Source organism: Cimex lectularius, unplaced genomic scaffold, assembly GCF_000648675.2.
Source record: "Cimex lectularius strain Harlan isolate CLEC.00 unplaced genomic scaffold, Clec_2.1 scaffold5, whole genome shotgun sequence".
NCBI lineage: Eukaryota > Metazoa > Arthropoda > Insecta > Hemiptera > Cimicidae > Cimex > Cimex lectularius.
In genome coordinates this window covers 4103121-4130252 of record NW_019392993.1, presented here as the reverse complement: position 1 = coordinate 4130252, position 27132 = coordinate 4103121, and the positions used below count along the sequence as shown (strand labels likewise).

The window sequence follows — 27132 nt, the reverse complement described above, 5'->3', positions numbered from 1 at the left end:
GTTTCCAAAGGGTCCAGCCTAGAGAGAAGGATGTTATACGGACACAAAATAAAACACTGCAGTCAACAATTGTGCAATAAATAAACCCTGACCTTACAACCTTTATCTCAGAATTTGAACATTTTTCCTTAGTATAATTTTTTTATTTTGTCAATCAATAGGTTCACGTCATAATCAAAAACATAGATAACTAGACTTGTGTGCGTGTGTGTATGTGTGTGTCCGGAATAATAGGAGTGTTATTTTTCTTGTGGGCTTTGACTATAGGGGCCAAGGGGTGAAGTTCTCCGGGGTACAACTGAAAGGGGAGGTGTTTTGTACAATAGCGAAACCGGTCGATAGCGTGCTGCATTACATTGCAAAAAAAATGCGTGAAGGTTTTCGATAAGGGGTGAAAAAAATCGTTGATTTTTACAAAATTGTGAAATTTAAAGAGGCCTTGTTTTATAGAAGAAAAATTAACCTTATTTGTTTTAATTAAAATGTTATGCGAAATATACCTGAATTAAAAATAATGATTATGAGGTTCAGAGTGAGGTCATCAACGGGAACAAAACACTTCTTTTATGCTTTATCTTAATGTTTTATGAAGCGAAAAATCGTCGATTTTTGAAAAATTGTGATACTTAAAGATGTCTTGATTTATTGTTGTGTCGTTGGGCAAAAAATTAACCTTATTTGTTTTAATTAAAATATTATGCGAGATTGACCTGAATTAAAAACAATGATTATGAGGATCAGAGTGAGGTCATCAACAGGGACAAAGCCAAGATTATTTGTTTTAATTTGTTTCGCTTTTATGGGGAATTTTGACGATGTGAAAGTTGTTTTTAAGTTAAATGGTGAAATTTTGCTCTTTTGGCTATGTTTCATGCATAAAACTAGGGCTGTCAATAATATATATATTTTTAACTGTCATTGCTAAAGACAAGATTTCTCAGCATGGAAGCTACTTTTTAAACATTTTCAACCCGTTCTTATGTACTTTTAAATCGAAATTGATTAAATATTAGATATATCGGGTGTTTTTGTAAATTATTTATACTCACTCTCACCCAATTGAAAATAGAATTAGACTTTCACAAATCTATTTGTACTTCGTTTTCCCGACGAAAGAGTTAATTTTTTTTTTTACAGACGAGAGGACATTTTTATAATCAGTATCGCATAACGTGATATTTACGGGCATCGAGAACCCCGGAGGACGAAATAGGATCGATAAACTATGGAGGCACAGGTCTTGCAACAGGCCGTCTCCTCTGCTCAGCACCAAGGCCAGCAGCAGCAGATCATCATAACGAGCGCTAGCAACCATCAGCAGTTACAGGTAATCATGCCGAGCCGAATTTGCAAAACCTTAGCGAAAAAGAATATAAATTTATCGCCTTGCTACAAAATTATCAATTTTTAAAAAGGTTAAAAACGGGCTGTCTGATATTTTAAATCAAGGTGATCAATAAGCTTTTAGTCTGTCTATCTTTGCTTTTTCGGTCAGATAGGCAGGCTAATGTGATCTGATACGACCAAATGAGACCGTTCATCCCCCCTCCAGGCCTTAATAGATATTCTCACAATTTTAATTATATTGTTTATGGTATCAATTGAGAAAATTGATCTCTTTTGGGCTCAATATCTTCAGAAGTGAGATAAACGCTGCCTACAGGGATTACAGATACGAGACCCATGACGAGTTTTTTTTTTTAAATAATTACCGATACAATTCTAAACATCATCAATCCACAGTTTATAATTTTTTTAACCAGGACTTAGAAAGTAGACATTTTTATAACTTTTACCGTAAAATCCCAAAAGTACCTACTAAAAGTTTTTCAAAAACCTATGAACATTTGTTCGTGGACTTTAAAAATGTACAAAAGTTGTCCGAAAGGTATTTGTTTAATGTATTTTCATGTTCAAATTGTCCGTGAGAAAGTTTTTGACAGTATGAACACGCTGCTATTAATCCGATCTAAAATGTATTTTAATTAGTAGAATGGAAAATGAATTATAGGGATTTCGAAATTTCTATGGGGATAATGAGAGCTTTCTTCCAAGAAAATGTCAGACCGTTAAGCCGCTTTTTGTGTGGAAGTTCCTGGGGGCTTGGAGGGCTTTGTGCCGTGGGCGGCCGACTTATTTTTTTCTGGTCTCCTACGGTTCACCAGCCTACCTGTCCTAGGGGGTTAAAAGGTATCTCTCCGCCCAAGTGAAAGTTTTTCCTTTTTTTACCTTGACCGGTTAATGAAATTATTTTCTTTTGATTTTATGAAGAGTGGAAGATTTTTATTTATGTATTTACTTATTTTTTTTATATATTTTTTAATGATCCCAATCTACAAATTTTTATAATTTTAGGAGTTAACTGAATACATTATTTTAAGTTTTGGTATATTTCAGTTGGCAAGGGGGTTTTCTAATTTCTACACCAGGAACAAATTGATCACCTTTTTTAATTATTTAACATTTAATCGAAATTCTTCTTGTAGAAATAAATTTATAATTCTAAGCCTGAAATCCTTAACCCTAGATTAACCGCACTTTAAACAAACTGTATCAAAACAAATTTACTAAAATTAAATATAAAAAAAAGAAAAGAAATTCTATCTAATATGGATTAAAAAAATAGTTTAAAAAATAATTTAATATCATAGACTTTTTGCAAAACTTTGTATAATAAGAGCACATTTCCTTGTTGAGTAAGATGGTTTTATGTCAACAGCAACAGCTTCAGCAGCAGCAGGCCAACCAGCAACAGGCGCAACATGACCAACAGGTACAACAACAGCAACAGCAACAACAGCAGCAGCAGCAACAACAGCAAGCTGAACAGCAGGCTCAGGTGATGGAGGTGAAACAGCAGGCCGTCGTAGCCTCCTCACAACAACAGCAGCAAGTGCAGCAACAAACATTGCTAGTCAATTCGGCCAACATCCAACAGCAGAACATTGTTGGGATGTCAACGCCTCAGAGTCCTCTGTGTTCGGCTGGGAACACCATTTCTACCATGCAAGGTGATTTTTTGTTATAATTTTTTATGCAATTCTTATTTTTTTATTGTGATCATTGAGTTTTGTTTGTATTACTTTTAGCAAGCATGGCTCAGTCTGTTCCTACAAATGCACAAGCTCCTCAGCTTCAGCAGGTAGGTTTTATTTTTTAATTTTATTTGATGGCTGTGTATTAACTTGTTTTGCATTAGGTACAAGTTTTACAGCAGCCAGTCCAAAATACAGCATATGTACAGCAGGTATACAATGCAAACGGGCAGATGTTGATGTCTGGAAATATTGCTCTTCATCCTGGTCACAATATGAACCCAGGTGGATCTATTCAGGTACAATTAAAAAAAAATATATATATATATAAAACAATAAATAAATATTTTGTTTCATATTTTTATCTATTGTAAGGTTATTGCTGCTGGCAAACCTTTCCAGTCTAATCATATCACATCCCAGATTTTGGGAAAACAAGTTATCGGAACGCAGCAAAGTAAGTTATTTAAAAATTTAGTATTTTTTATAGGAAAGTAAAATTACCTTTTTACAGCTTCGTTTCCAAGCTATGCAACAATTCCAACGACCACAAATCAGACCCTTGTTATCGGACAGTTGGGAGTACTGAGCAGCCAGCCAAACATACTTCCTGCAGGGTCAAACCAAGGAGGACAGCAGAAACAAGACCTACAGAAGGTATATTATAAAGCTTACGATCGAAAAATTATTTAAAAGGTGGCGGGTGTCCAATATCTGAATTCTGCTCCGTCACTATTTTGATTTTGTTCTCTCGACACTTATTTAGATTAAATCATCCCTGCAGGCTGTTTCAGCGGGACAGATGAAACAGGCTCAAGGGACAAATGTGCAGTCTAGTGTAGCTTTATCTGGTTGTGTTGTTTCACAGCCTCCTACAATGCTTCATCAGCTCATTTCTCCTATCCAGGTAAAAAATATTTTAGATTTATAGCCAGTATTTTATTTTTTTTTTTAATGAAGTTATAATAATAATTTTCTTCTCATAGTACACAACGTGTCAAAATAGAGGAATAGCAGCATCGGGAAATGGTGTTCAGCTCTCACCGTGGCAGTTTGGCCCACAAATACCTCAGGTCTGGACTACGCCTCACCACCAGCAGGTGATCACAGCTCAGAACCCCATATTTATAAGAGGCCCTCACCAAGATCCTACCATGTTCATTCAGTCCCAACCGCAGCAGACCGTTCAGCAGCAACCAACACGTAAGTTGATATTTTGAAATTCTCAGAAGAAGGAATACAGTGAATTTATGTGCTTAATAGCTCAGCAAGCTCAGCAAACAACTTCGAGAACTCTGTCGATATTACCTTCAATGCCTTCTCCGATAAGAGCTGCTGGTTCGACAAGTGCTACAACACAGATAGTACCAAAGCACACCACAGTACGTCATTCTTTTTCTTCATATAACAAATTCAATGTTACAATTTAATTATTTTATCAACACTTTTAGACAATACAGAATAAAATAAGAAAGACAATATTGACTAAAGGTATGCCAATACCGAAACTTGATGCTCAGAATCAAACTAAAACTCATCAGGTTGCTCAAGCTAACCAGCATCAGAATAGTACCAAGTAAAATATTATTAATTTTCTGTAAATAAAAAAACAAAATGTAAACAAATATTAATTGAAATTTTTAAAGGATGATCATTACATCACAAGGGACATTGATGCCACAACAGCAGCTGCAAGTGGCTCAACAGCAACAAATTCAAACAACACATGTCACACTGCAGGCCCAACAGCAGATGCTTCAACCCAAACCACCTCCTCTAATGAGTAAGTTTTGCTCTTTTTTACTTATTATTTCCAACCTTTACAATTATTAATTGATTACAGGTATATCGATGCCGACATTACAGCAAGTACAATCGCCGAAAGAAATAGCTCCTGCAGAAGACAAACCGATGGAAATACAGCAAGTAGTACAACAGGAAGTTCAGCAGCTTGTGCCTGTTCAGCAAGAGAATGCTTATACACCGACTTCAGACTGTATTACGAAGATTGAACTACTCCCGTCCGCACAGACCGACCCTCCAGCACTCATAGCCACAGTGCCTTTGAACCAGTATCCGCAAGTACCCGCTTCACCTAGACAAGTCCAACAACCGGTCACCCCGACGTCCACAGTAAATCAAGCTCAGCCGCTTCAGCAGCAAATCCCACAACCTCAGCCTCCATCGCAAGTCCTACCTCAACCCCAGGTTCAACTGCCTGCGAAAGAAACTTCAGCGCCGACTCCACCCCCTCCTGTTCAAGAAAGTCAAACTGCACCCAAAACCCAAGAACAGGAAGATTCACAGAAATCATCGGGGCCTCCAAAAGCCATGGTTAAACCTCAAGTTTTGACACATGTTATTGAAGGATATGTCATTCAAGAATGTAAAGTTTTTAATATTTTGGTTGAAAAATTACATTTTAATTTATATGTTAACATTGGTTTTCATGTTCTTTTTTTTAGCTTCAGAACCATTTCCAATAAACCGATCTGTCCTGCTGACTGAATTGGCTAAAACAATCAAAAGCAAAAAACCATCTAATAAAACTACTGCTTTGAGTGCAGATGAACCACCTTGTAATTATTATATATATTTTTTAATATATTATTTTCTGAAGTAAATCATCTGTATTTTTGTTCGTTTCTAGTGAAAAAGCCTAATTTGGGTTGTGAAACGACCAAGAGTGAAATCAGTGAGAAGCAATTGCTCAAACCAGATCAAGCGAAATGTGAAGCATGCGGAACAATTGGGAAAAAGGAGAAATTCAAGAAGAACAAGAGGTTCTGCTCTCTAGCCTGCGCAAAAACGTAATGAACTTACTCAAAATTTTAATGTATCGTCAACTTATCCTCAATTTGCATTGCAGCTTTTCGAGTAACAACGCCAAGAAAGAAAATGGGGCGGCGGTCCCGAATGAAAAGATAGCTGATAAACCGACGGAATCCGCTGCAGCCACCCCAGTCAACCAGAGGATGGAGTCTGTAAGTTCTTTGTTCGACATATTTACTGCATCTGCGTCAATCCTGTTTTAATATTTACGATATGATACGTTGAGGTAACTCAAAAAGTGAAATAACTCAAATACAAGAATCAGACTTTGGACAATAGAGCCGTTTTAGTCCAATTTAACATATGCCATAATCTTCTTTAGTATTAATGTCTGTTTATGGGCCATCTAGTATAAATGTGTTGTTCCTGAATGACACAATTCTCGTTCAAAATCCTGTATTTTGGGAGTTGTATTGTGTGATAATTTTTATAACTTTTAAAATTTGTAAATTAGGATACAGCATCTTCAGCCGAAGCAGTTAGCAATGCAGAAACATTAACAAGCGGAACAAACAATGTTGCAGCTGGAATTGATGATATCGGCGAGCTCGCTAATATCAATCCCTTCAAGTGGTCGGTGAGTACAAATCAATATAGATTTTTTTTTTAACAGAAAATATAAAATTTATTGAAAAATTATCGTGCAATCCTTTTTAAAAAGGATTGAACACCGCACTCACTCCATCATTCATCATTTATATTATCGTGCGATTCTCCCTTCCTCAGGTAACCGATGTCTGTGAGTTCATTAAGAAACTGCCCGGGTGCAGCGATTATGTTGAAGATTTTGCGATTCAAGAAATTGACGGGCAGGCGCTTATGCTACTGAAAGCCGACCATTTGATGTCCGCTATGTCCATGAAACTCGGCCCTGCGCTCAAGATTTGCTCTAATATCGACAGGCTGAGAGGAATTCCAGAAGGCGAAGCGAGCTAGGCTTCATACGTGTGGAGCTAATTTCTGTGATATGTTAAAGATAATCATTTGGTTTCGCTTTGTTATTTTAAATGTGAGCTTATGTATAATATCTACATAAGCATTTCATCAGCAATATTGTTGAGGTTAAGTAGAATGATAATTATTCTAGTGAAATGTTGAATATTTTTCTATGGAGTAACAACAACAAAAAATCAATTATTTCGTATTTGTATATTATATATGTATAGTTATATATTTAATTAAAAAGAAAAAAGTGTTCTGCAAATAATTTCTGCCCCCTGTATTGAATATTTTGTGGTGTACTATTATTTAGAATTTTAATATTTTTAACAAAAAGTTTTTTGATATGTCTGGTATTATAAATCTCTTTATCGTCAGATATTTCCTTCTCTGTGTATATATTTTGTACTTTTGATATAAAAAAAAACTTTTATATTGCTTTTGTAAATAAAATTATCTTTGTAAATAAAAGTGATATAAATTGAGTCTTATGTGGACTAACTGATTTCGTCAAGTGACGATAACCAAATTGTTTTTCTATGACTTTTCATCACCATGACAAATCCAATTTTTTTAAAATATTTTTTCATTGGAAGGCAAAAAGGGTCAAGTTCAGTACCTAGTGAAAATATTGTATATAATGTTTTAAATTTTACAATAATAAAATTTATGTACAAAAATTATATTGATTTTATTTTTATTTCCTTAGTTTTAAATTAACACGTGTAGTGTATACGACCAGCAACACTTACTTAATAAAGGTTGAATAACAAAAATATTTGTATTTTTACAAAATTTATGAAAAAGTGGAAAGAGAAATTTTTTTACAGGAAAACTTTATTCTGGAACTAATTCCCTTTGAATAATTAATTATAAACACAACTTATTTATAAAATATTCATGCATGATAAAACTAATAAATATACAAAAACATATACTCACAAAGTAAAAATACAATAATAATAACAGAAATAAAACTAGACAGGGACGACTAAATATCTTCAGTGCCATGTAAGGACAAGAGGTAAAATTCCTGTCATACAAAAGGGGCTTAACATTGAGCTAGTTGTTGGGTGTCACGGATGAGGGATCAAACTTCATTAAAATACTTATTTCATATTATTAACAATTAAAATAACATGGGCTGTGCCAGTATACAAATCCAGGACCACATGCATAGCAATACAAGAGGGATACACTAACTACTCGGCCACCATGCAGAGGTAATCAGGTCGAAAGGAATGGAGTTAAGCGGATAGAATGAAGAAGGAATTCCTAGGCTGGGAGCACAAATGAGGAAGGTACAACTGAATGCAATAGTTCTGTATGAATGGGGATAGAGATCAGATGGGCTTGTAGATGTAGAGTGTATATGTTGTAGGGTAATTGAAAGTTATCGCCTGATAGAGGAAGTATTGCCTGCGATAACTGTACAACTGTCAAGTCAGTAATTTCACTAATTTCGAGGTCCGCTTGACCAATTAATACATTACAATTAATTAAGGTTTTTAGTTGAGATGAAAAAAGGATAATGGCACGAGCGGGATTCGAACCCACGATCTTCGGCTAGATACGCCGCTGCTCTACCACTTGAGCTATCGTGACCTCGATCCACTTGGATACCAACTTCCCATCTCAACCCCACCTTTTGAGTTTTCCCTCTTTTTTTTATCTCAACTAAAAACCTTAATTAATTGTAATATATTAATTGGTCAAGCGGACCACGAAATTAGTGAATTTGAAAATATTGTTAAAATAAATATGAACATTTTTTTGTGCTATGGCAGACTGGCATTTTTTTACAAACAGTTAGTGAGTGGTTACAGTGACTGTATATCTAAAAACTAGTTTGTCTTCTGACAGCAGGTCATGTCAGTCAATCGTACAGTCAAAAATGTCGTATGGTAAAATGACCTCAAGAAGATCCAATACATCAATTTAAACTACAGAGGTAGATCAATATCAACTAGAATTCTTAATCATACAGTCATATCTGTGCCTCAATGTTGGATAAGACAATTTTAAAATTAAAATAACTTTTTGTGCCTTGTCAAACAGTTGAAAGTTTGTAGTTTTGGCGGTGGAGGATTGAGGAAACAGCCCCAGTGAGTATCGTCTGTGAAAGGCTGTAACACTCAAAACAGAAGACTATTTTTTGATAAAGTAATGAGCTTTCTTTAATTTTGTATACACTGCAGTGTATTTACCATTTTTAACAGAGGCAATTTGTTAAACACAGTAATTATGTAAAAACTATAAGTATACAACTGAGTCAGAAGAAATGTGTTTTTTATATGTCCAGGAATAACCATGCAACTTTATTGAATTTGGAAAACATTTATAAAATAAATATGACCATTTTTTAGCTATGGCAGACTGTCATTTTTTTACAATCAGTTAACGAGTTGTATACAGTTCCATACCAATACCATAGTTTACACTCAAGTATTATCCTACAACCAGATCAGAAGAAATGTTTTTTATTCTATTTTATTTTTTGTAAGCCCAGGAATAACCACTCAACTTTATTGAATTTTAAAAACATTGATAAAATAAATATGACCATTTTTTTATGCTCAGACTAGCATTTTTTTACAATCAGTTAACGGGTGGTATGCAGTGTCCTTATATCTAAAAACTACAGTTTGGCTTTTAATTCTGACAACAGGTCATGACAATCAATTTTACATTCATTTTTGCAGCTCATTCTTGAATAAAACTATTTAACAACCAAAGTATTGTCAATTCTGCACTTTGCTAAATGTGAAAGTTTGTAGCTTTGGCAGTGGACAATTGAGGAAACAGCCACAGCAAGTATCGTCTGTGAAAGGCTGTAAATCTCAAAACAGAAGACTATTTTTTGATAAAGTAATAAGCCACAAACTTTCTTTAGATTTGCACCATGTAATATCTATAAGTTTACACTCAAGTATTATCCTACAACCAGGTCAGAAGAAATGTTTTTTATTCTATTTTATTTTTTTGTAAGCCCAGGAATAACCACTCAACTTTATTGAATTTTAAAAACATTGGTAAAATAAATATGACCATTTTTTATGCTATGACAGACTGTCATTTTAACAAATAAACAATCAAACAGTTGGAGAGTGATTGTATATATAAAAACTACTGTTTGTCTTTTAATTCTGACAGCAGATCATGACAGTCATTTGTAGAGTCATTTTTGTGTCTCATTATAGGATAAAACAATTTTAAAATAGAAATATCTCCGTTTTTGGGCCATGTCAAACGGTTGAAAGTTTGTAGTTTTGGCGGTGGAGGATTGAGGAAGCGGCCACAGCGAGTATCGTCCGTGAAAGGCCGTAAACACGAGACATACCGATAAAATTAAAAAAGACCATCTCCTCCATCAGTAATAAAAGCTTTAAAATAAAAAAGGTCGACGCCTGTAAGGGTTGAAAATCTCCAAGTGGGAAAATAGCCGGCTGAAAGCCACCCGTGTCGGCGTTATATAGTATCCATAGGAAAATCATTTCTCCCACAACTCTGAACGTCATATCATTTGGTAGTTTTTATTAGTTTTGTAGTAAGTCTAATTTTTTCTCTTTTCAATACCCCGACTCCCCCGGACTGAAATTCACCCAAAAGGCCGTCGAACACATTTGCAGACACAAGAGCGAAAAGGTACATTGACCCTGGGAACCGGATTTTCCGTCACACGCCGTCCACTCACACCACGGTCCCCCCTGCCCCCTTTCACGTTCACGTTCGCAGACAACCTCCATCACTTTCAAGCCAGACAGAATCTCCTCCTGCAGGTTAAAAGGTTTCTCCGTAAGTGTCTTTCTATTTTATCTCGGGGCGGCGAGCTTTTGAAACGAAAGCCCCTTTCCCGAAGCCTTTTTCTCACATTTTCCCCCATACCGCTACCGCGTACCCTTGGATTTTTTAACCCGGCCACAACCTTGAAGTGTATATTCGTCCCACATCCACCAAACCCGCTTGTACGAAGCTTTTTTTAAAGTTTATTTCCGACTCCAATCAAAAATTTAAAACAAGAAACGAAAGTTTCCCGACACTGACACTCATTGAATTCTTCGCCAAAACTTTTCACGGTAAATCATTTTTTATTTTATTATTTTTATGTTTTTATTTTTCTTTTCTTATCCGATTGGAAAAAAAAAAAATTAAAAGATCCCATCCCAATTGAAAATGATACTAGTCATTCTCCAACCCTCCATTATATTTTCAAATAACTTGTTATTTTTTATTTTCCAGCCAGTTATTGTATGAGTCAAAAAACAGAAAAACCAGTGCTTTCAGGTCAACGGATCAAGACCAGAAAAAGAGGTAAGCAAATAAAAATATTACTAAGTTATAAATAATAAAAACGTTGAAAATCCGTTTTCTACAGTTCTACGCCTCGTGCCACTTGTCATAATACTAAAGTTCAGTTTAGCCTAAAACATTATTAAAAAAAAAAAAAAAAAAAAAAAACCAAAATATTTATACCAATACGAAACAAACATTTTCTTTACATTTTGAAAATATTTCAAACAAATTCAAAAAGCTCGCCTGTTAGGGCTTCCTTTACTTCTGAGTACCATGTGTCTATGTCGCCTTATAGGTTAGGCTTCGTAAATGCGTATTTTATTATTTATTCAGTCTGCTTTTGTTCAACAATAAAAATACCCACACATCTTAAGAAATTTAAATGAAAATATTTAAAAGAACCTTTTATCAGATTTTTTTAACGCATAAACTGAAATTAAACAATTGCCGTGTTTACCAAGCGGAACTCGTCTTTTTAATTATGCCTGGCTCGTTTTGAACAATCATCGTTTTAATAGATCGGGAAAGTTTCATCATCGGTTGGGTTTCCATCGTTTTAGAAAATAGATAATGATTTTTCCAATTATAGGTAAAGAGGAGTTTCTCTTTTTTTTGTTTAATAGATTAGAATGTTTTTTTTCCGAAACGCTATGAATCATCTACTTGAACAACCTTTTTGAAACGCGCATTTTATTTTATTGTTAAAAGATTTCTTTAAATTTGGGTTTGCATATCAAAACAACCCTGTGAGAACAAACTTTCGCCTTTCTTTTCTTAGGTTTCTTTTCAGGGTTCAACAATTTCTTAATGGAAATTTATGGAACAAAACCTAAGAAAGTAAATACAGTGGGACCTCAATGGTACGAGTGTCCAAAGGTACAACTTTTTCTTTTTAGATTTGAGTTGTTAATTAGTAGAAATTCAGTTATAGGCAAGAATTTGAGATATGAGCCTGCTATGGTGATGCCAAATCCATCATGTCGTTCAGATCGCTGAAAACTTGCTTGTTCAGTTCACACGTTAATCTTACTACAGAAAAATTTCCATCCTGTTCAGTTTTAGTTCGAAATGCCATGAATCACCTTTATGTACTTTAAACAACCTTTTTGAAACACGCGTTTTACTTCATTTTATACGTTTTCTTCCGTTTTGTCTTGGTTTCAAATAAATTTGGTTTATCAAAACAACCCTATGTCGCCTTTCTTTTCTTATGTTTCTTTTCAAAGTCAAACATTATTATTAATAAGAAATTTATGGGAAAATAACATAAGAAAGTAAAAGTTGTACCATAAGATACAAGCCTGCAACGGTGACATGTTAGTCCCAAATGTGATGACAACTTTTATACTCGAACAACCTTTTAAAACGTGCTTTACTTCATTTCTATACGTTTTCTTCTGTTTTGTTTTCATTATAAATAAGTTTTGGATTGTGTATCAAAACAACCCAACGTCATCTTTGTTTTCTTATATTTATTTTAAGGTTTAAAGAATTAAAATTAAAAAAAAAAAAAATAAATAAATAAAAGGAAAATAGCCTAAGAAAGTAAATACAGTTTTTGGCCTGGAACGATGTTGTCCAATCCATCATGTCGCCAAGATCATTGCAAAATTGCTTGTTTAGATCATACGTTTTTCCTACCAAAGAAAAATTTCCATCCTGTCCAGTTTTAGTCGAAAATGTGATGACTCACCTTTACATACTTGAACAACCTTTTTAAAACTTGTTTTCCTGGAATGCTTGGAATCACCTTTATATACTTGAACAGCCTTTTTAAAACATGCATTTTTTTTTTTTTTTTTTTTTTTTTTTTTTTTTTTTGGCCTTATGGTCTAGCATATTGGCCAAGTCTCAACATGCATTTTACTTCATTTTTAAGCCAAATACTTAGGACTATTCCTAAGCATTAGACTGACGTGGAATCCGTATGCAAAACTTAAGAAACAACTTACCCAAAGACTTGGACAAATATAGACTTATAGGACCGAAATCCATTGTGACCACAAAAGTAAACTGACCTTATTTAAGACTTTAATGTCTAAAATTTCTATCATTGTATAAATTCATTTTTTTCACATCCTACATGTATTTGTATAATTTAAAGAATGTTTTGTAAATCCCAGGCACTGAAGATGATCTCAGTAAAGATTGAAACATTGGCATGATAAAGAAAATGTTTTTCTAACCTACATCCCACCAAACTGCATCTCACGATCTCCTAATAATCTTATATAAGACTTTACTACGTCTTCGTTGGACATACGGAGTGGAACTGTGTAGTTCTGTCAAGAGCATCCAACATCCAGCGCATCCACTCATCCCAATCAATCCCCAAGTTCATTACTGTGTCACTAACTTCACTATACATCATGACCTCAATATACATTTTGTCAACAAATAGATCCATTCCTGATTCCAAAAGTTTCACACCAATATTTCGATCCAACCAAACCCTACTGCTTGAGCAAATTCTACCCATTCCCATCCTGAAAACTGACCATATCGCTTTAATCAAAGATGGCTTCGAGACCTCCTTGCTCCTTAATACCTCACACTGAGTGCCAATATTGGCTGGTTTCTCATGGCATGTGTACTCTGGGTGTAGCACAGCATTATTATTAAAACATTATTCAGAGATCGTGAGATGTGGTCTGGTGTGACATAGGTTTTAGAAAAACATTTTCTTTATCGTGCCAACATTTCGATCTTTATTGAGCCCTGAAGATGATCTCAATAAAGATCGAAACGTTGGCACGATAAAGACAATGTTTTTCTAAAACCTGTCACACCAGACCTTGAGATATGAGTGCCCCAACATGAGTTCATTTGAGATATGAGCCGTCAACAGGTTGAAATTTTTGTCTTGAGTTACAAGCCTGCTTTCGTGGTGTCACATCCATCATGTTGCTCAGATCGATGTTATACTACAGTAGAAAAATTTCTGTCCTGTTTATTTTCATTTTTAATTAATTTTTTAATGTGCCTTTTTTCGTGTAGTATAAATCAATATAATGTAAGAATAAAATTAACGTGTTTAATTAAGTAATACAAGTGAATGAAACAATTAATTTCTATTATGTATAAGCTAATCTGCTTCACCAAATATGTTTATTTATTTAGATTCTGCTTTAGTTGTTCATCTTTTTGTATGTATTTGGTTTTATGTTTTGGTATATTTGTTCATTGTAAGCACTTTATTTTATATATACATATTTTTTTCCCTCCATTTCAGCACAAATTGATTACAAACATTTTGACTTACAAGCTCGGTTTTGGAGCAATTTAACTTGTATCTCAAATTACCTCTATAGTCGATTATAACATTATCGAAACAATTGTTTTTTATTTATTTTTTAATTTTTTAATTCAATTATTTTACTGGTTAATACACAAACAGTGCAGGCATTCGATATTGCTGAATATTTATCTTGGAGTAAGTTTCCTTCCAGTGGCTTTCGCCATCTACTTGTGAAAATCCAAGTTAAATATTTAATGTATGATGTGGCGGTTGTAGAAAATAAAAATCAAATAATTGTAATCAAAATTACATTATACTCAAAATAAATAAAGTTTGTAACGTCTAGAACGAAGAAATATTTTTCAGACTTTTTTTACATGGATTTACACACATTAAAATTGTTATTAGGCCATCTTATTAGGACTGTAGTCCTGGGTAAAACACTAACTGGCCAGTACTGCAACAACATTCATGACTTTTGTAGTTTGAAGCCTATAACCAAAAATCTTCTTCAAAATTAACTGAACAATTATGAAAAGCAGAAAAATGTCTGGCGGGCCAAAACGTGAGACTAGGCAGATCAAAATTATTGGAAATAGCCAAGCTAACATGTTCATCTTATTGGAGGAGACGACTTAAATGACATCACATATTAAATAACTGCACAAAATAAAGTTACATTTGGGACCACATTGTAGTCTAGAACTAATCTATCAAATTAATTTAACAATTAAAACAAAATGAACAAATAAATTAGGTTTGCAACTGTCTCGGCCTTGATTAAAATGTATTTTTATTTAATTTTATCTGGCTTTTTATCTCATCTTTAGAGTGGAGTGTACGTTATGACGACTTTGAGACTGTCCGGTTTGAATTTAGAAACTTTCCTTTTATATTTTGATTTGAAATAGTCCAGATTATTCGGCCTTTTGTCCCTTATGTTTGATTGATGTTTTTGTGCTTTGTGTTGCTTATATGTAGAAAAATTAACTCCTAATTGTCCATTGTTTAATTGTCGACATTTATCTTCATGGCCATATCTGAATAGAGTGTTTATAGTTATTGCATAATTTTCTTTTTTTGTAATTTAAATTTCTCACATGTTTAGTGTGATAAAGACTGGAATGTTTTTGTTTTAAATATCACAATTGGTTTATTTGTTTAAATAGCACGTTTTCAAACAATATGAACGATTTGTTTTTAGACCAAAACCAATCTTTCTCAGCATTTTTGGAATTTAAGAAAATAGGACTAATGTAGTAGATAAACACTAACAATAAATTGTCCATACCTTTTTATCAAAACAGTTTGTTTTTAAACGGTTTTGATAAACTGGTAGTAGGCTGAGAACCTTGCAGTCAACTTGAAAAGTGTTCAGTACAAATTTGTAACGTTTCCTTGTACATTGTCAGAACTCCTTTTGACACTTGTGAGTTAATTAAACAGTTGTAAAACGTTAAAATTTCACTCGTAATGTATTGTTTCATTACCAGGCATGTTATTTAGCTTATACCTTGGCCTTGTTTGTTCTGACCAAAATGAAAATTAGGCTCTATTGTCAACTAGGCCATTTCAGCCTGTAACGCTTGCAAGTTAAAGCTAAACATACATCATTCATACCATCGTACATTTTTAAATACATTCATTTCTATTTACATACGATTCACTCCAGCAGGGCAACAGGAGTATTCAATATTCCACCAATGACCCACTGCCAAAACATTCATACATTCAATCACGCAAGCCTTGAGAAAATATCCATTTCTTGCACACACACACACAAAAAAATTACAGTAGAAATCGCTTGTAAAGAGCAACCAAGGGACTAAAAAACTTAATTATATTTCTTATATCAGGTACAGTTGACTCGTTATACGTGGGGGATACGTACCAAGCATCACCACAGATAATAGGGAACTGTTTTAACGAATAACATAATACAGTTTATTTCAAGCAGAAAAACCTGTACATACATCAACAGGTATGCAACCAGGCACGGCATCGAAATAAAGAAAAAATGATAAAGAAATTAAATCAAATTACACAGAAGTAGGTGTTGATGTTGCTCTTTCAGCTTTCTCAAATAACGAAGTTATAGGAGGCTGCTTTGTTTGGTTTTTTAACCTGCTGGAAATTTTGTTGAAGAGGTCCATGGTTTGAGTAAGCAGTCGTGTTACATTGACGCTTCGTTCCACTATTGGATCATATTCTATGATTTTATCTAACTTTTGAGTTAATCAAAAGATTTTTTAATGTGCATTCTTGTTTTTCTATATTTTATTCTTCTTCATCCTGTTCTGTGATAATCTCCTCTATTAACTAGGGGGGAATCATGGATGAGTGAGAAAGCGCAGATGATTTTACTGTACGTCACTTTAAAATGATGGGAAAACAGATATGACCTGTTTTTACTGTAGCTTCATAGAAACTGTTTAATACGATGTACATTAATTTTATGATCCATTTATGAATTTATGATAAAAATAATCACTCGTGTAATAAAACGGGAAAAACAAACTTAATGTAAATAGAAAGCATTTTTGGTTACTGTGGCAAGTTTTTTGAAAGTATTTCTAGTCTAATCCTTTGCCAAATCATAATTTCGAACAAAAAATTTATTAACAATATTCTGCTGTAATCATTTGTTTGCCACTTGGGCAAGAAAATTCTTTAAAAAGACCTTCACCCGTATTCTTATCAAATTAATTTTCCCTTCTGCATTTAGTCCTGCAACAATTTTTTAATCCTTTATATTCCATTGAGTTGTAAGATTCAAGTCTATGTCAAAACTAAATGTTGTCTGAAATTAACTTAAATGATTTTATCAATCCTGGTACATTGGTTGTAACACTGACATTTTGAATGGAGGAAGAAAATTTAATTTAATCGCTTGAAGACCATTAACCTGAAGGGTGCGTAGGGCAGTTCTCAAGAAGTCCTCCTATTTTTTTACGAAATTCTTGGTCCCATTTCTACAGCCATTTTTCTAAAAGTCTCCTGTCGTCTCCAAGCTTTATAATTTGAATAGTAGTCAACTACAAAGATTTTATATTTTTAAATGCTCTTGGTTTTTAAATTTTACGGTCCCTAACAATTTTAACTCTCAGCAACCATAACAGTTATTTTTTTTCAAAAGCTTACCACCACTAGTTTTCGTGTTGAAAATGTACTGTCCAGTCCGAGGTCATTTTATAAAACAGACAGTTTCATCGGTATTATAGATTTCATAGTTTTCATAGCATCTTGTGATGTCCGGTTTTCAGCCAGTTATCAGAAAGCCTGTTCGTACGTCATTAGCTTCTCCACTGACTCTTCTGAATACCATAGAATGTCTCTCCCAAATTCTCTGAACCCATGAACTTGAACAGACTTAAAACTTTTTTAAATAGCTTTGCAAAAGTTGTTAAAATTGGTCCATTTGCCAGGCACCCTTTGGACTTTAATCCACTGCAAGAGGGTTTCTCCTATGTGTGATGTGATAAGGGATGTGTGTGATATAAGGGATGTGAACTTTTTTTCAGTCTTCTTTTAATTGTTTCCTATTTTTAAAAATATTTGAAATCGTCCTTTGACTTACCTTCAGTTCCTTCACCAATTTTCCATTTTTCTCCTGGTTTTTTTTCCTCTTCTCTACAGAAATTGTTTTTTTCTTCAACTGTAAAATTTTTACGTTTTACAATCATCTTTACAAACTTGCGCTCTCTTTGAATAATTGTGGCAAACTGAGAATAAAATCGAGCTGACTAAAATACTTTCTTGGAAAAATCAGTCCTGATGGTCTTATAAGTGATATATTTCCGCAGAAATAAGTTTATTTTTATCACTCAAAGTGTTATGTTCTTATTAACTTTTTATAATTTTTTGTATGTTATACTAGTACTAGTAGGACTTTAATGCATCAAATTCTATGAATGTGGGTCAGGAACTTGTAATTAAAAATGTTTCATTAATATCATGTGACTTTTCCAGATGAAAGGGAGAAATATGACCCTTCAGGTTTCCGTGATTCAATCCTTGTCGGCCTGGACAAGGCTGGTTCGGACCTCGATGCAGTTTCGAAGTTTCTAGACGCAGCCGGGTCTAAATTGGACTATCGCCGTTATGGCGAAGCCCTATTTGACATACTCATTGCCGGTGGACTTCTTGGTAAGTCATTGATTTTTATGCATTATAAGGTATGACTTAAAATTCATGATGACAAAATTAATATATTCTGTGATTATTAATGATCATTTTTAACTTCCTTGGATGTCTGACATAAAAACGTAACAAGTTCTTACAAATTGTCACTAAAAGTTTTCAAAATGTAAAAACCTTCATTTGTTTCAGTCCCCGGTGGCTCTGTTGCTCAAGACGGCGATAAGCATTGCAGAACCAATTCCTGCATATTTGCAGCGCCATCTGATATAGTTTCGCTGCGTAATTATGAACAGGTGTTCACTAAGCTTATGCGGAGGTACAAGTACCTTGAGAAGATGTTCGAAGATGAGATGAAGAAGGTACTTGTTTTCCTCAAAGGGTTTTCTGAAACGGAACGTATGAAACTTGCACGTATGACAGCATTGTGGATCTCCAACGGCTCCGTCCCACCTAATGTCCTCCAAGTACTTATAAATGTAAGTTTATATATTGTGTTGACATTTTATCAAGCTTTTTTTTTTAATTTAATTAATTTTATGTATTTATTTATTTTTAAAGGAGCATCTGGTTAAAGACAGCCTTGCCTTGGAGTTCCTGTTGGAAGTCTTTGTCACTTGGAAGCAGGAAAAGGGTCTAAGCAGTCTTACTTCTTGCCTTAAACGAGGGGGCCTTGAGGGAAAGTAAGTCTTATTTTCTTCTTGTTTTGTGTTTGTAGAATTTAACCAGACATTATTTTTTTATAGACTGATGGATTTTTTCCCACTAAACAAAAGAACTGAGGAACATTTAAGGGCAGCTTTTGAAGATAAAGGACTTTCGGAAATTGTTAAACTTCATTTAGCACAGGTAAACAATCCATACTGCTTATAGATCTAATAAATAAAAAAAATGATGACAAACATACATAACCTGTGATTAAACTATGATCAAGTTCAACTTCCTTGGATGTCTGACATATTGACACAAACAAGTAGTGTATTTTATTAAAAATTAAAAATAATGTTAATGGTTTTTTTTAATTTATAGGCAAGTCAAGAAGCTAAACGTGATCTTCAAAAAGAACTTGAAGAGAAATTAGCCGACGGTCAGCCCCTAAAAGAGGTTGTTACTGATATAAGGGAGACTGCGGCCAAAAACCTCATTTCAGAACAAGACATTATAACACTTGTAAGCACAACAATGATCAATTTTTTTCCTGTACAGATTACGGTTTGTAGTTCATTTCTTTCTTTTTTTACCCTGTTTAGATTTGGGTTACGGTCATGTCTCTGGCGGAGTGGAACAAGAAAGACGAGCTCGTCGCCGATCAGGCGCTTAAGCATTTACAAAAGTACACTCCTCTTTTCGAAGCGTTCACAGATAACACAAAATCAGAGATGGCCCTCATTCTTAAGATTCAGGAATATTGTTACGACAACATGAATTTCATGAAGATATTTCAAAAAATCATTCTCCTCTTCTACAAAAGTAATCGAAACTTAATAAAATTTATCTAGGCTGTTTTCATGGTTTAAACAAAATATAAAAATGTGACTAACACATTGTTTTTCAGAGGAAGTAATTTCTGAAGAGGTAATTTTGAAATGGTACCGAGATGGCCATTCAGTCAAAGGAAAAATGATGTTTCTAGAACAAATGAAAAAGTTTGTAGAGTGGCTCCAAAGTGCAGAAGAAGGTAAATTGAAAAGAAAATTATATATGTTCCACATGTTTAGCAACCAAAAAAGTCATAGAATCATTAATGTATATTTCTTCTTTTAGAATCTGAAACTGATGAGGAGGAAGATTAAAGAAGCTAAAAAAAAAGTTTAAATGTACGCAGAAAATATATTTTAAAAAAGGTAAAAAGCCAACCTTAAAATAAAAAAAGATAAAAATTAAAAAAAATATATATGAAAAGAAGGGGCTGGTCTTAAGTTTTTATATGTCCATACAGTAACACAGTAACCGTTTTTGTTTGTTTTTGTTTTTTTGTAGTGTTCCGTTCACAAATCCAAACATGAATAAATTTTCATTTTAAAAGTTCAGTTATTACATATTTATTTGTTGCTTAATTTTTTCTCATTTCTTCTACTGAGACGTTTATATTTTTGTTTTGAATCTCGATTTTTTTTCAGTATTTTATTACTCAATAACACCAAATTGTTCAACTATTTTAAAGTATTTTTTGAAGAGTAGAAGCGTACTTGTAGAACCTCAATTAACGGAAAATGAGATTCTGTCTTGGCCCTGGGATCTGAGGCTTGTAAAAAAGTTTTAACGATTCTTAGCCTGTAATAATATTCCTATTTAGAAAAAGAAAAACCTAACAAACTATCTTTAGTTCATTCTATCTTTTTATTTTTAAGAGTAATATTGAAATATATTTGTATTTTTATAATCTTGTTTGATTTAAATAAAAATATATTGATAGAATTGTTTTTTTTTTCTCTGACAACCGAAATGGTCTTAAACAAAATGTGAGAGGTAAAATTGATATATTTGAAACTACTTAGACTAGTTGTTACAGACGAAAATAAATTTAATTGAGGTTCTACTGGTGTTTTTATTTTATTTTATTTATTTTTTCCCAACTCTTAAAATAAGAACCACATTTATGAACATTTAGATTCAAAAAATGTTTTTAATGTCCTTTCTGTGAGCTATAGAAGGTTAGAAAAACTGCCTGACCATATTGGTTGCATTTAAAAAAATTGTCTACATAATTACACTTTAAAACAAATTAACCTCTCTGAAAGGTACACTTTTTATTTACTAATGGTAGATTGAAGTGTAAATTTAGTATGAAAATGGATACAGTTTAATTTGTGATGAAATATATCTATTTTTAAGATAGTTCTTCACCAAAGAGGACAATCAGAAGATTAGGTGCTCCCTGTCTTATTTCTATTGTCAGATCAGTAGTAAGACAAGGTCTGAAATTTCTATGAATCCAATATTGTCTTAAGATTATATTTTTGGATAATCCACATGCTACTTTGGATCTGACATATTTCCAAATTTGCATAAAAATATAATTCAGAAGAAATCTGACCTATTCCTCAGGAAAGGTCAGATTGCCAGATGTCAGATATCATATTTCGTACTTTGGTTATGTCTGTTGGAAGAAAGTTTTCACATTCCCTAGTTTGCTAAAACTGTTTTGTTTATCATCTGAAAATCCAATTTTCTAATTTAGATCTGATTATAGTACTACTTTCGATCCAATTGATTGTTGGTTATCAGGTTCAAATTTCCTATTTTGGATCTGATTGATGGATGTCAGATGTCACAATTGAGACATAGCATAAAGCTGTCACCATCTTCACATTCCTACTTTCTTAAGGCTGATTGTTTTGTCGGTCATTGGAAATGACCTTTTCCTAATTTTAGATCAGATTGTCAGGTGTCAGGTACCACATTTTGTATTTTGGATATGCTTGGAAGAATATATTATTTTTTTTCCTTTTAAAATCCTATTTCATACTTTGGATCTGATTATTGTAGGCTATCATACGGCAAATTTCATACTTTGGATCCGATTATTTGTCGGATATCAGGGATCCAGTTGATTGTCGGATATCGGATCTCAAATTTCCAGCTTTGGATCTGATTAATTGTTGGATATCAGATCTCAAATTTCTTACTTCGGATCCAATTGATTGTTGGATATCAGATCACAAATTTCCTACTTTGGATCTTATTGATAGTTGGATATCAGATCTCAAATTTCGTACTCTGGATCCGATTGATTGTTGGATATCAGATCTCAAATTTCCTACTTTGGATCCGATTGATTGTCGGATATTAGATTCAATATACCGTCAGATTGTAGAAAATCATCAGGGGGTAGAAAAATGAATTTCTATCCCTACTTCCTTCCCCACCCCTTCAAAATCAAACATAAACAAAAAGTTATTAACATCTCACTAACACGACACACAACAGTGACACATCTATACAGAAAACATACTTTGAGTGAGTACAAATACTTTGTTTAAACCTAAAATTTTTATCATTGTGTCAATTTATTTTCACATCTTACATGTATTTGTGTAATTTAAACAATGTTTATAAAACCTTGAAGGTGATCTCAATAAAGATCGAACCGTTGGCACGATAAAGAAAATGTTTTTCTAAACCTACATCACACCAGAACACATCTCTAAATGATTATTAACAGTCACTAAATACTACACATTAATGGATTTCTTGAATCCAGTCGTTTTGTCTGTCGCTTAGACGTCTTCTTTTGTATTTAAGATCTGATTGTCATAAGATTATCTCGCGTTACCTACTTTGTATCTAGCAAGGGACCGTGGTGGCCGACTGGTTAGGGCGTCAGATTTGTATTAGCCACACTAGAGGCTCTGAGTTTGAATCCTGTATCCATGGCTTTTTAATTGAAAATAGTTTAAAAAGTCTTGCAAAGATGTTTGTTCTCTCGTCTACAACACCCAACAGATTTTAGTCGTCCATATGACTAGAATTAAATTACTACATTGCTCTCTTCTTTGTATATAACAATCACAAATTCCTACTTTGTTGGATCTAATTCTTGAATGATCAGATTGAATGTATGCGTCTGTTCGTACAAATATATGTTGAACTTGTGAAATCTAGACATTTTTTTCATATTGTGCAAGGCTTGATAATGCTTAATATTGGTGCAAGATTAAGAAAAAATTTTCTATTTCAATATCTATAAATAAATAAATAATACTGCTATGACAAACATTTTTTCTTATATCTACAATTGATATGTGGGTTTTTTGGTCTTTAATTGACTGGAACCAATCTTAAATTGCTATTGAGCTCAATTGAGCGTGATGTAGCATGTCCTACACAAAGTACAATTTTTACGATGTACCAATGAAAATCATTTTTATTTCAATGTAAGTCATTTGAAAGAATTGACAGTTTTATTACCCTTTGTACACTTTTATAGTAATGTATTCTCATTTCCAGCAATGTTGGTTGGGGGGGGGAATAAAAGTAATTTGTTTGGTATTTAAAAAAAAAATTCAAACAATGCATTTTTTATCTGGGTTATAAAAACTTCGTAAGCTTTTCCAACGTTTTTATATTTTATGTAAAATAATAAAAAAGTTGAAAGAGCTCACGAGGTTTTTATAATCCAGGTTCTCACTCAGATACAACTGATAGAGAAGCAAGAAATGTATTTTTTATTTTAAAGCAGATCAGAAATTGGAAATGTGGAAATTTCATGCAACTACTAGCATTGCTTGCAATAAATGTTTTATAGATTAGCTAATTTTAATAAAAAGACAAAAACTATGAACTACTTGAAATTGTCTGTTGAAATAGTTGTACCCATTAATTGACTCAAAACTTTCTCCTAAAGTAATTTTTATCCCCCCCCCCCATTTATTTGTTATTCATTTTTAACAAAAACAACTTTAAATTTAACAATGGATGCATAAATGTGTTGAATTGATATTGTTATCATTCTTGATAGATATTTTTATTATGGATCATGAACCTATTGCCTTTAAAATTTAAACTTAATTTAGTCGCATCGGCTGATCTTCATCGTTGGGTAACTTCAAATTTAGTTTTCTAATCGGGTCCAGAAAAACAACCTAAAATATCCTGTTTTGGATGGGTCTGATAAACTATTGTCAGATAGATCAATAAATTTTATAGGATGATCTCATATTCCCTATTTTGAATTTGGGAGTTGATTGGTTTATGTTAATTTTCCTATTCCAATCCTATGTTTCTTGTAGACCAACCATACATTTCATTCTTTCAATAAATATAATTGTAACTAGTGCCAGTTAAATGTACAGTCCAACCTCATATTTTCTGCTTCGGATGGCTCTAGTCAGCTTAACCTTTCTTATTTTGAATTTAATTTTCTAAAACAATTGTCTGTTGGATCCAAATGTTCGAAGGGAACCTCACTTTCTCATCTTTTATATCTGGAAGTTTGATGCCGTCAAATTGTCCAACATGATTGTCACATCCTATTATGGTTTTATTTTTGGATAATCCAAAGGCTAAACATCATACGTGCTACTTTGGATGAAGAAATCAGAAGGTTTCCTGTTTTGTTTCTGTTAGTTAGAAAAGCCAGTCTCACATTTCCTATTTTAGATCCAATCATCTTCTTGCGTGATTGTCAAATAGCCAGGCATTACATGGAGGCATTATATGTAGTATTGAATCAGGAAATCGTACAAATTTATACTATTTTGGATTGTTATAAGTGGAAGTGGAAAAGCAAACTTCATGATCTTTCCCTACTTTGGATATGATTGATTGTCAGATGTCAAATGTTAAATTTCCTACTACTTTGGATCTGATTAATTGTTGGATGTCACATCTTAAATTTCTTCCTTTGGTTCTGATTGATGGTTGGATATTAGATATCAAATTTCCTATTTTGGAAATGATCAATTGTTGGATATCAGACAATAAGTTTCCTCTTTTTAAGTCATTCTCATTACAGAACTATTAATTTTATCACTTATACGTTATTTAGAACAAAAGTAGTCACACTATCATATTAAAATCAAACCAGATGATTTGGGAACACTGACACATTGAAACATTAAATTCAATCTTTGTGGCGTAAAATGAATCTCCGATGTTTTTAATTAAATTTTTTTGTCACATTTATATGAAATCTGAAACAACGCATGCCATTAAAATCCAGCATTTTACAAAGGTTTTTTTTCTCTTATTTCCAGGCACTTTGGAGGAATAAAATGGCACCGTATAACCATCCCAGTCCCCATGAACACAATACTTGGAGGATTGAGACATATAACATTTTATGGAAATTTAAGTAAACCAGGAATTGTCTTGGTCTAATTATTAAAAAAATATTTTAAAAAATATGTTTTACTCTTAATGAAACAGTGACAGTTAGTTTTTCCTAAGTGTTTGCAAAATTAAAATTCGCGTTAGAATACTTGGTGGAAGGATCAATCTGTAAATGTAACTTTCAAACAATTTTGTTTATTATTTTTTTGACAGATTAAAAACGACGCCCAGTTCCAACAGATTGGTCTATAACAAGGTATTTTTTTATGTAAGTCCCTATCCTAAATAAATAATTTGAACACAAGTATCTTCATCTCTGATTGAGCAGGTGCCTTAAATTTTGAAACTTACCTTTAAGCCCTCATCCAAAAAAATAAAGTATCATTATGTTAGTAATTTAAGAAAATATGTATAAAGCGGCATTGAAATTGTTCTTGTAATTTATTTTCATCCTCTCGACATTGCACAGTTCTTAATTGTAAACAGAACGAGTTTGATTAAATTCGTCGGACAGACTGCAAAATTTATTTCAATAGTTTTTATCTGCTTTTTTTTTACATAATAATAAAAGAGTTTATTGTAATATTACATTTTAAGCTGTTTCGCTTCTAAAGAAAAACTGGCCTTTTATAAAAAGACCTTTCACCAGTTTGAAAAATTTGGCTTTAACTAGTGGGACTCGGTGATATTTTAAGACTGATGACACATCATAACAGAAACAAGGTGAAGGAAGGGATTGCATTGGTTTATAGATAAATATCTAGGGCTTCCTATTAAGGAGGACAAAATCAAATATTAAAAAAAAGAACAAAATATGTCGAGAAATGAAAAATAATATATAATTAGTGCCAATTTATATATAAAGAAGAAATATGTAAAAAAAGCTATGGTATTTATATATAAAATGAAGTTATTTTTTATTGGTCTTGAATGGATTTTTGCTAAATTTATTTTTGTGTTATGATAAAAACCAGCTCAATGTAGAAACGAATAAATTATAAATGTCGTGACCCCCCTCTCTTGTTATTAATCGAACGTTTTTAATATTGTAATAGGTTTAAAAGTGAAATGTGAAAGAACAAACAGTATTATTAGATTAATCGTTTCTTGATGTGACAGTATCCCGAGCGACACTGACATTTCATCAGCACAAACAGGGTTTTTCACCATTGAGGGCATTTAGCCGTTTAGAAGTACACTCGAAACGATTCAGCAATTGTTAGCTATTAATTGCGATTGTTTGTGTCTAAATTAAAAAAAAAAAAAAAAATGGATCATGGCCGCTATTTTGCAAAAGAATGCGAGTAAAGGTGTGACACACTTGAAACACTACCTCAAATAGTAACACAAAATGAAATACCCCAAAATCTAGCTTTTAAGATTAATAACAATTTCATTTTTGATGAGGTTTAAATGAAAATTGCTGGTTATACAAGCGTTTAAAAGATAAATAATTTAAAAATTAGGATAACCAAACTAAAATCACGAGATGAAGGTACAAGTTTGTCAAAAAATTTATCCAAGACTTTGGTAAAATACATGTTGTCAAAACGAGTCAAAACAAATATTTTATCTTACTCCTCGTAATTGTAATCCCCTCCTCCAAATATGTTAAAATTCTTAATTCAAATATGGATAATAATAATAATTTTTTTAAAAACCCTTACAGGATGTACAATATTCTTGATTACAATGTGGGTTATTTTAAATACAGTGTTATTTTAAGTAATAAAATTTATACACAGAAAAGGAATTGTTTTCATCCTTCAGTAATATTTGCTGTTTTACCACTTTGCATCAATACTTCCAATAAGTATGTAGCTAAGGGAAGTTTATAATTAGTACTCACGTTCAAGTTTAGTGACAAAAAGAAGTCAGGTTTTG

The 27132-nt window shown here is 32.9% G+C and overlaps 2 protein-coding genes across 7 annotated transcripts in view; both read left to right on the top strand.

Moving 5' to 3' along the window:
* LOC106666222 (polyhomeotic-like protein 3) overlaps positions 1–7489 on the top strand; it is a 53512-nt gene extending 46023 nt beyond the window's left edge. For 2 of the 4 annotated variants that reach the window (XM_014393259.2, XM_014393258.2), the window contains 17 exons: positions 1138–1327; positions 2720–3011; positions 3090–3142; positions 3200–3334; positions 3411–3492; positions 3550–3692; positions 3802–3942; positions 4022–4238; positions 4299–4417; positions 4487–4611; positions 4682–4818; positions 4879–5421; positions 5501–5614; positions 5686–5845; positions 5905–6019; positions 6322–6444; positions 6594–7489. In XM_014393259.2, coding sequence (XP_014248745.1) covers positions 1226–1327; positions 2720–3011; positions 3090–3142; positions 3200–3334; positions 3411–3492; positions 3550–3692; positions 3802–3942; positions 4022–4238; positions 4299–4417; positions 4487–4611; positions 4682–4818; positions 4879–5421; positions 5501–5614; positions 5686–5845; positions 5905–6019; positions 6322–6444; positions 6594–6803 — 2811 coding nt within the window. In that variant the 5' untranslated portion in view covers positions 1138–1225 and the 3' untranslated portion in view covers positions 6804–7489. The remainder of the gene's footprint in view (positions 1–1137; positions 1328–2719; positions 3012–3089; positions 3143–3199; positions 3335–3410; positions 3493–3549; positions 3693–3801; positions 3943–4021; positions 4239–4298; positions 4418–4486; positions 4612–4681; positions 4819–4878; positions 5422–5500; positions 5615–5685; positions 5846–5904; positions 6020–6321; positions 6445–6593) is intronic. The other 2 variants (XM_014393261.2, XM_014393260.2) reach the window with 2 other exon arrangements.
* A 2803-nt stretch (positions 7490–10292) lies between these two features.
* On the top strand, positions 10293–26544 carry LOC106666151 (protein krasavietz). 3 transcript variants are annotated; one of them, XR_002910807.1, is made up of 11 exons: positions 10293–10601; positions 11046–11117; positions 18307–18483; positions 18667–18953; positions 19036–19157; positions 19221–19323; positions 19504–19644; positions 19725–19944; positions 20030–20152; positions 20239–20318; positions 25173–26544. XR_002910807.1 is itself a non-coding variant. In XM_014393106.2 (10 exons), the coding sequence occupies exons 2-10, from the start codon at positions 11057–11059 to the stop codon at positions 20265–20267; spliced, it is 1263 nt and encodes a 420-aa protein (XP_014248592.1). In that variant the 5' UTR covers positions 10309–10882; positions 11046–11056; the 3' UTR covers positions 20268–20504. The 3 variants fall into 3 exon arrangements, 1 of the variants encoding a protein (XP_014248592.1); XR_001340387.2 differs by having other exon boundaries at positions 10309–10882; XM_014393106.2 differs by lacking the exon at positions 25173–26544 and having other exon boundaries at positions 10309–10882; positions 20239–20504.
* The last annotated feature ends 588 nt before the right edge of the window (positions 26545–27132 follow it).

What these genes read in the sequence shown, in the direction of transcription:
- LOC106666151 (XM_014393106.2), top strand. Translation starts at nt 11,057, where the DNA reads ATGAGTCAAAAAACAGAAAAACCAGTGCTTTCAGGTCAACGGATCAAG. An exon ending in GATCAAGACCAGAAAAAGAG is followed by an intron (nt 11,118 to 18,306) that starts GTAAGCAAATAA and finishes TGACTTTTCCAG; the next exon opens with ATGAAAGGGAGAAATATGAC. An exon ending in CGAGGGGGCCTTGAGGGAAA is followed by an intron (nt 19,158 to 19,220) that starts GTAAGTCTTATT and finishes ATTTTTTTATAG; the next exon opens with ACTGATGGATTTTTTCCCAC.